The 10,000-nt window shown below is 43.3% G+C and overlaps 1 protein-coding gene across 1 annotated transcript in view; it reads left to right on the plus strand.

Moving 5' to 3' along the window:
- The window catches only part of LOC143286888 (LITAF domain-containing protein-like), a 13,401-nt gene extending 4,630 nt beyond the window's left edge, over window positions 1-8,771 (plus strand). Inside the window, exons 2-4 of the mRNA XM_076594805.1 lie at window positions 2,852-3,036; window positions 4,437-4,611; window positions 5,960-8,771. Coding sequence (XP_076450920.1) covers window positions 2,886-3,036; window positions 4,437-4,611; window positions 5,960-6,068 — 435 coding nt within the window. The 5' untranslated portion in view covers window positions 2,852-2,885 and the 3' untranslated portion in view covers window positions 6,069-8,771. The remainder of the gene's footprint in view (window positions 1-2,851; window positions 3,037-4,436; window positions 4,612-5,959) is intronic.
- Window positions 8,772-10,000: the final 1,229 nt, after the last annotated feature.

The raw sequence follows: 10,000 nt of genomic DNA on the forward strand, positions 1-10,000 counted from the left end.
TCCCGTGAAAGTGCCACCCTGGAGTTAGTCAGTCCAGGCTTTCATTTTGACGGAGAATGTGTTCAGATGTACACCTGCCTAACAAAGGAGGCGTTGTGGCAGAGTCTGCCCAGCGTTCACCAGTGATCAGGGTTCGAAGGCCCGTTTAACTTTTAATAAAAAGACGCAAAGCCAGACAGGTGCTAGGCCAGGCAGTCCACTCTCACGTTCTCTTCCTCAACCCCTAACCTCCCTCTTCCATCCCCGTCAACCCCACCCCCTCTTCCACTCTCGCATCCATCCACCACCCTTCCCCTTCGTGTGCTCCTTTACCTACGTGCCGATTTCGGTTTCAGTTTCTCAAGGTATCGTCACTGCGTTCCGACAAATCCATAAACGCTACACCATATCTCGCTCTCTACGATCGGCTTCGGATCCACTCTGTTTACGCATACCCAGATTCAAACACTCGACTGTTGGCCGTCATTCTTTCTCTGTCTCTGGACCTTGCAATTGGAATGAACTTCCTCTTTCGCTTCGTCAGGTCTCCACACTCAGCTCTTTCAAGTCAACCCACCTCTTGCCCAAATAGCCTCCCTTCCCTGCCTCTTCATTGTCTTCAGTTTTTTTGTTGTTCCCCCCCCCCCCCCACTTTTAGGGTTATGCATGCGTTTGCATGACTGGTGCGAAAGCGCTTTGATTTGTCTCTGCACAGGATTCAGCGCTATATGAATATAATAATTATAATTATAACCCGACGCGCTTCGTCAAGCCTTGAGTGCATGTCTATATAGATTTGTGTACCTGCCAGAGTGGATTTCCTCCACAGACGTTTGCCAGAGGATTACATTCATGTTGTCGTGTGTTCTTTTTTAAAGTGTGCCAATTGCGTGCTACACATGAGAACTCGGTTAATCGTCTCAGCTGAATGACCAAACGCTTTTCCAGTCAAACTTGGAAGAGAGGGCGAGACCCGAATTCGAATCCAGACCCCACACGGATAATGTATTGGTGGATAAGAGTCCTTACCATTCTGCAGCCTTCCTTTTTTCGATCCTGCGTCAGTCGTGTCACGCTCTATTTCTCTCTCTCTCTCGCCCTCTCTCCCTGCCCCCACTCCCCTCCTCCTCCTCTCTCTCTCTCTGCCCTCTGCCTTCTTTTCTTTTCAAACTGACTGAGAGACTGCCATGAGGGGACATTAACTGTTTGTATACTTCGACGCACTGCCTTCTTTCATTCATTATTTCTTTCTTGCCTTTCTTTCTTTCGTTCTTTCTTTCTTCCCTTTTCACAGTGCAGCGATCTCAGTTACCAAACGCACAAAGGCAAATGAATGTGTGTGTGTGTGTGTGTGTGTGTGTGTGCGTGTGTGTGTGTGTGTGTGTGTGTGTGTGTGTGTGTGCGCGCGTGTGTATGTGCGTGCGCGCGTGAGTGCGTGCGGGTATGAGTGTGTGTGTGTGTGTGTGTGTGTGTGCGCGCGCGCGCGTGCATGCGGATGTGAGTACGTGTGTGTGTGTGGATGCGTGCATGCGCGCACGCATGTGTGTGTGTTGGGGGTTGGAGGGGGTTGGGGTAGGTGGAGGTGAGGAGGGGGGGGGGAAAGCTTCGTGGTAACGAGATAACACACAGGTTCGAAAAGAATGATACGACAGAGAATTCATTAAGAACGCAGGAAATGGTTTTGTTTCTTAAGTATGATATGCACGCAGAGAGAGAGAGAGAGAGAGAGAGAGAGAGAGAGAGAGAGAGAGAGAGAGAGAGAGAGTGTGTGTTAATCCTAGCCGAGAGCGAAGTCATTTTACACATTGTGACTCACCAGTCATGCAGTACCATTTCGTGTGTATCGCAGTACATTGTAACCTGTTTGGAGTTCACACTGACAAGAAATATTACGCAATCTGCTACTGACAAAATGAAAAGCATAAATCATCCCCGTGTGTGTGTGTGTGTGTGTGTGTGTGTGTGTGTGTGTGTGTGTAAATCCAGGCAGAGAGCTTTATCAGTTAACGTGGATATGACTCACAATTTCGCAATACCAATACTGAAATGGAGAGAGAGGTGGCGGGTGGCTCACACACACACACACACACACACAGACACACACACACACAGACACACACACACTGACACACACACGCAGACACACACACACACACACGCACACACACACACACACACACACACACAGAGTTGACTATTTCATACGAGTTATTTGGTAGCCTGCTATATATCTTATGGTTGAGCAGTGCTCTCTCTCTCTCTCTCTCTCTCTCTCTCTCTCTGTTGGGGGGGGGGGGGTAGTTTAAGGTTAGTGGTTACTAGCATCCCATGCACTGAAGTACAGTATATGCCTTATTCATTGGCCAGTGTTGTCACTAATTGTCATCATCGTAATATTTCTCATAGTAGTAGTCGTAGCAGTAGCAGTAGTTGTAGTAAAAGAATATGGTACTAGTGGTAGTTGTAGTAGTAATGGTAGTGGTGGTGGTGGAAGTCGTTTTCATAAGTTGTAGTAACAGCAGCGGCAGCAGTTGTAGTGGTAGTAGTTGTAGTAATAGTAGTAGTTGCAACAGCAACAGCAGCAGCAGCAGTAGTAGAAAAGGAAAGAAGCGCTAACAAAAACAAAACAGTGGCATCTTCATTGTCATCTTCCTTGTTATCGTCCATGTCATTGTCGTGGTCGTGGTCATCATCATCATTAGTTTTACAGAGTCTGACAATGCAAACGTCGTCAGTTTAACGTAAGGAAAACAAAACCTTAAAATGATGATTCTTGTCTTCTCTCTCTCGTTTTGCATTAAGCTGTGTAACGAAATTGACATTAAAAAAAACAAACAAAAAAACCCACACAAACAACCCCACCTGATTTCAGAAAGTGAAGCAGACGACAGTTCTTACGCCACGCCATGTCGAAGATCGACCCCGCGTACCCGCCTCCACCCTCCGCCTATCAACCCCCACCTCCGGGCTATCAACCCCCACCTCCAGGCTATCAACCCCCACCTCCAGGCTATCAACCAGGCCCCGGCATGCATGGTCATCCATCAGGTTCTACGAGTATGTAACTTTCCTGACGGTATTTGCTTGTGTGTGTGTGTGTGTGGGGAGGGGGGGGGGGGTAAGGGAAGGGTATTTATGGTGGTAAGTCTTCCATGTGTGAGTGTGTGTGTGTGTGTGTGTGTGTGTGTAAGTGCGTGCATGCGTGTGTGCGTTCGTGCGTGTGTGCGCATGCTAGTGTGCGTTAGTGCGTGCGTGCGTGTGTGTGTGTGTGTGTGTGTGTGTGATTCTTTGATTGGTGTAAAAACGTCAAACTACCTCTCTGTTGGATTTTACACACAAGGCCATTCTGGGTTGGTGTAGAACGCCCCCGCCCCCCACCCCCTCACCTCTTGGGGCATTTGTGGCTGCTCAAGGCATCCCCTCCCCTTCGTTGGAAATTTTCCCTTTTATGGGTTTAATGATAGTATCAATAATAAAAAGAAAACAACGGTTTGTTATTCTTGGCAAGTCTTTACTGACCCCACTCTCCTCCCCCCCCCTCCTATTTAGAACGTAAAAGTAACAACTTCAATAGCCTGTACTACTGAATCTCCTTGGCACTGTGACACAGCCAGTAAAGGGGTATGCCTGGGCTGGCCATGTACTGAACCCCCCCCCCCCCCCATAACATGTGGGCTAAGAAGTAGAGGAAGGGAGTAGCTTACATGTCCCACCCACCCCCCCCCCCTCACCGGGGGTCATTTCAAGCTGGCCCAGAATGGTCCGCGTGTCCATCAAAGGAATGTAAATCCAGCTAGTAGGGAGGTCAGTCCTGGCTAGTCCGCGAGTCATGCCGGGCTAGTTAACGTAGACCCCACTGTTAATCTGGACTAATGTACCCCCCCCCTCCCATCCAAAAAACAAACAAAAAAAACAACAAAAACACACACACACAAAAAAAAAACAAACCCAAAAGACTAACGGGTGTACGATTACTACACAGGTGCTGAAGTGCAATTCTGTTGACACTAGCCAAGTGCTGCCAACTGTTGACACAACCCTATGGCCTCATACTGTTGGGATTAACTTAATGTTGCTAACTTCTTTCTTTCTTTCTTCTGGTTCTTGTTCTTCTTCATGTTCTTCCTCGTCCACATCATTCTTCTTGTTCCTCCTCCCCCTCCTCCCCCTCCCCTTCTTTTTCTTCTACTTACTCCACGTCCAGCTCCTCCTCCTTTTTCTTTTTCCTCTTCTTCCTCCTTCTCCTCCTTATAATTTCTCCTTCTTCTCCTCCTCCTTCTCTTTCTTCTCCTCCTCCTTCTTATAATTTCTCCTCCTTCTTATAATTCCTCCTGCTCTTTCTTCTATAGCTACTACTTCTAATGCTAGTCAGTGCATAAATCATTACCTTTTGCCGTTCATTTTCTTCAACGTCGGATCATTTATTTACCGGCATTGTCACCTTCTGTTACCTCTAGCCGTGGTGGTCACTCAGCCGGGACTGTTCGGCGCGCAGCCTGGAGGCACGTGCAGGTACCGCGAGGTGCCGTGCCTGGTTGTCTGTCAGTACTGTAACGCCACCGTCACCACCACCACCTGCTATTCCGTGGGCACTTTTACCTGGTTGGCCGCCGGCCTCATCCTGTTTCTCGGGTACGCTACGAACACCCCAGCCATGCATACACACCTGTTGTCCCACCCTGTGAACCTACCCACCCACCGACACACACACACGCACACACACACATACACACAGATGTACACAGACACAGACAGACAGACAGACAGACAGACACACACACACACACAGAACTGTCCTCCAACTCAAGCACTAACACACACACACACACACCTACCTATCTAACTCCCCTTCTGCCTACCTACATACTTACGTACTTACATACACACACACACGCACACACACACACACACACACACACACACACACACACACAGAACTGTCCTCCAACTCAAGCACTAACACACACACACACACACACACACACACACACACACCTCTACCTATCTAACTACCCTTCTGCCTGCCTACATACTTACGTACTTACATACATACACACACACACACACACACACACACACACACAGAACTGTCCTCCAACTCAAGCACTAACACACACACACACCTACCTATCTACCTACCATTCTGCCTACCTACATACTTACGTACTTACATACATGCACACACGCACACACACCTGTGTACCCATGAATCGACCCCCCATCCCCTAGACTTCCACACACATGCACATCCATACACCTTTCCAATCCCCCTTCCCGAACATCCCAACATCCCCTCCCACAACGCGCTTGCAAAGAGAGAGAGAGAGAGGGAGAGAGAGAGAGAGAGAGAGACGTGAGAAAATATCCAAACCCTACTGTTCCACCTCCACTCATTGGACTTGATTTTTTGTTTTTAATACATTTTCCACACTTTTTTGTTCCTATTTTATTTTCTATCGTTTACCTCCCATGTATATTAGATATGATTTTTTTTTCAATGTATTATTTACTTAGTATTGCTTGATTATTTTCTTTCACTTCATGTTCATGTGTTGCACAACTCTAGTGTACACTCTCAAGGCCTTACAAGCAAGTTGACTTTCTGTACTGTGAAGGTCTGACAGGTATCTACTCAGTTTTATTTTAATTTTCCAAAGGCAGATGCGTTGTAGCGTATACGGGTCAGTCTGCACGATTTGTCACCTCCTTGAAACTGAAACTGATTCTGAGTCTCTCTCTCTGTGGTTACACTCCCATCTGTCCATTTGTCTTCGTCTTTTTCTTCTTCTATCTCTCTTTCTGTCTCTCTCTTTCTCGCTTACTTTCTCTCTGTCCATCCCTTTGTTTGCTTTACATTGGCGTTGTTCTTTGTAATGGATGTTAACACGGAAGCTCCCTCCCCTTACCCTATTGTCACGGGTAGATAGGCCTAAACGATGTCATTCAGACTCTCTCTCTCTCTCTCTCTCTTTATTAACAGGTTCTGGCTGGGATGCTGCTTGATTCCCTTCTGCCTCGACGCCTGCAAAGACGTCATCCACACCTGCCCCAACTGCCGTCAGAATGTCGGCCGCTACAACCGGATGTGAGACGGCACAGGAAGTCACCCCTGACCTCCTTCCTCCCCGGAAGTGACCATAATGTCCTGTTGGCAAACGACTTCTAAAAGCTAAAAGAAACGACTGTTTCAGCGGCTTTTTGTTTGTATGATCCCCGGATATATTTTTCTGGATATTTTATGTCATGCTACTACGTCTTCAGATTTTCTGGGTAGTGAAGAGGGACTATAAAATTGTTGAACTTGTCACTTAAAAAGCTCTCTTGCAGTAACTTTATTGACTCTTCCCAGTGCCTGAAATGACCGCTTGTCTTTTTTGAAAAAAAAAAAATTCTTTCCAGAAAAACGGACTGAAAAATTGAAATAATAAACAAATAAGAAGAAAAAAAGGAGATGACTATTTTCGTTTGTAAATAGCCCTAAGATCAAATCTAAAGACGTGGTTTGTTCTCTTGTATGTATCGAGGGGATAATTCATATCCTTTCTGTAAACCACTCCATCTCGTTCAAAAAAGAAATCTTAATGAAATGATTCAAATTCTCTCTGGGAGTAACTTACTTCTATCTGAATGCAAATCGTTCCCCGGATACGAACTGGTCTCTAACCATGCTAAAGATACTAATGACATATATATATAGTATCTCTTTATTGAGGCAGAAATCACATTTGTCGCTTTTCACCAACACCATGGTCCAAAATATGCTGTTGTATGTTACAGTTTTATGGCATGATCTGAGCCGGACCATTTCAACTTTGTTCCTGTGATAGTTTTTTGCTTTTTTAAAAGCTTAGTTTCAGGCCAGTTTAAAGGTTTTGTATGTAATATTCCCATTTTGTTTATCAATGCAATATTATGTTTAAAAAAAAAGGTATATACAATGTCATATACCTTTTAATTTTAATGTCTGTGTACTGTGACTACGATTTGAAATGCCTTAGTATTGTTGCTACTCTCATTGTTTTCCATGTTTTAATTCTTATATTTGTTGGCGCACACATAACGGAAAAAGCAGCATAAAAAAAGAGAAAAAAGCATGTCTTCGACTGTGATATCTTTAACTAAAAATATACCTTTGCATTACATGAATGGAAAAATAATCATTTTTGTTGACTGCATTTTTTTAGTCACGAAAGATTGGCTCAGCTGCAACTCTTTACCTGTTTCTATTTTTTACATGTTTATTGAAGCTATCGAATGCCACAAAAATGTGTATTTCCAAAATGATCACAATTTCGTTTCATGACTTGTTTCGAACAATAGGAGTCTGGAGAGTTTAACAGTTCTGGACACAGTGTTCGGAATTGTTTCGTCCACTTGTAGTTTTAAAGCATGTACAAAGGCTTCAATATAATATCCTCGACAGTGTGCATTTGTTGTAATCATTTGATATTGTATCTTTTTTGTGTGTAATGATTATGTCTCTTTGTTAGGATTAGAAATACAATCCATTGGAATGCAAATGTGGAAAGCATAAGAGATTTTTTAACTGCGCCTCCAGTTATAGCTTCTTCTTCTTCTTCTTGACAATAACCAAGTGTTTGCCTACTGAAGACAATATCTTGTCAACTTCTTCTTCTGCTTCTTTTTCCCCTCCTCTTACTCCTTCTCCCTCTCCTCTTGGTTCTACTGTATTTCACCTCTCTTCTTCTTTTTCCACTCCTTCAGACTCCAGATCTGATATAATATGTTTAATACAGGAAACTGTAGTCTGCTAGAAGCATTTACATTTACATATGGAGAGAATGAACATAAAATTGAATGAACGGTAATTCAAAGGCAGACATGTTTTTCTGACACCTCTAAACAGTCCAGGAGAAAAAAAGAATCCGAAGGAAAATATTGCAAAAGAAACAAAATGTAGTGTTATCGACAGAATTGGACAGCAAATCAAATGGCATCATGATACCTGTAGTTATGTTTATAAAGACCTTGGAATACTTTTCTTTTATTGTTTGAGTATAGTAGCTGCCTGATGAGATCTATCTAACAGATAAAAAAATGTCATAGAGAGTTTGTATTTGAAAAAAACCCACCAAAAACAACAACAAAAAAACCAAACAAACAAAAAAAACAACAACAAACAAACACAAAAAAACAACAACAAAAAAACCCTTTCTGGAACGGACGAATTAGTTTGCTTTTTACCATGTGACCATTCTTCTTTTTCCTGTTGTTCGTTCGTGGGCGGCAACTCCCTCGTTCAATCGTACGTACACGAGTGGGCTTTTACGTATATGACCGTGTATTACCCCGCCATGTAGGCACCCATACTCCGTTTTCGGGGGTCACACACGCGACCATTAATTATCGTTTACAGAAGGTGAGATTGCATGCATTATGGGGGTTCTGTCCAAAGTGGGTATCCAGGTTGTCTGGCTGATCAGTTCACATAATTTTGATGTGTGATAACTCTGTGGAAATTAAAAAGAAAGAAATAATTCAGTCACTGTGGCCTCTGTCAGGGAAATCCAGAGATGATGAAGTTAATTTTGTTTTTGAAATGTCCTCCTCCTATGACAGTCCTTCAAGTAAGATTTATTCCAAGGAAATGTACATATTTATATGTATTTTGACTGTTTGTTGACGTCACTGTATGGTGAAGATACTACGCACAGTTTGTAATTACTGGGTTTGTTCATTGTGTTTACATAAATAGTGATAGACACATGTTTAAACCTGTTATTACACCCTGTGGGGCTATGGCTTTGAATAAATAAATCATTTGAATCGGAGTCTGTCTGAGTGTGACTCAAGGTTCTCTCTCTCTCTCTCTCTCTCTGTGTTCTCTCTCTCTCTTTCTTTCTCTCTCTCTATATCTACACACTCAATAAACCATCTGCCATTGTCATTGTCTCTTTAGCACATAGCCAATGTATTTGTTTACCTGGCAAAGTGATTTTTTTTCCCAGCTCTATTCTGGTAATTTCGACGAAAAATGTGCCTTCGCGTGACTGAGAAAAACGGACCAATGAGTTTGTGTCTTACGATGTGACCCTATCTTCACAGAAGGGGAACGAGTGTGGGTATGAAGGGACCTCTGCCTAAAATGGCTTCTTGGTGGGTTGACCGGTCAACTTCCTGTTAATCTGCTAACACAAATTGAGTGATTTTCGACTCTGAATAAAAGAAACAGATGTCAAATGATCTTAATTTTTGTTATACTAATTTTGACATATAAAGAAAACCTAGACAGCATAGGGATGGGAGTAGTAGTAGTAGTAGTAGTAGTAGTAGAAGCAGCAGTAGTTGTTATTGTTGTTTTTGTAGCAGCAACAGCAGTAGTGGTGGTGGTGGTGGTGGTAGTGGCGGTTGTAGTAGTAGCATCAGCAGCAGCAGCAGCAGTAGTAGTAGTAGAGAAAGTGGGTCACCATCACTTAAATGTGTAGTTTATGATCAAAAGAAGAAAACTGGATTTTTCTTTATCTTTGGGGATATGAGCAATATAAAGTCTTTCTGGTACGAATTGTAAGCGTTTGTTCACATCTATTGTGAACAGGTTTTTCTTGACAAACGTACGCTTCGAGGTTTGCATTATACTTCATAATCTAGAAATAGCAAAACAATTTGGTTATCAATGTACACTGGAGAAAATCTGTCCACCCTCACGTTTTGTTTTCATATAATAAAAAAAGGAAAAAAAGAAGAAAAGAAAGTAAATTAAAAAGAGAGAGAGAGAGAGAGAGAGAGAGAGAGAGAGAGAGAGAGAGTCTAACAACATAAACAACAGCAACAACGAAACACGCGCGCGCAGGCCATGCACACACAAAGATAAGATTTAACTGGTTACGATCAACTTTACAATATATATATATATATCCGTATATTCTTATTTCTTTCACTTGACGGAGGTGTACCCTGTCTTGCTGCAGGCGTTGTTCCTGTTTGTTCAATTGTTTGTTGCTGCTGCCGCGTTGGGTTACGCTGCTGGTCAGGCATCTGCTTGGCAGATGTAGTGTAGCGT

This window comes from Babylonia areolata, chromosome 10 (genome assembly GCF_041734735.1).
Source record: "Babylonia areolata isolate BAREFJ2019XMU chromosome 10, ASM4173473v1, whole genome shotgun sequence".
Lineage (NCBI taxonomy): Eukaryota > Metazoa > Mollusca > Gastropoda > Neogastropoda > Buccinidae > Babylonia > Babylonia areolata.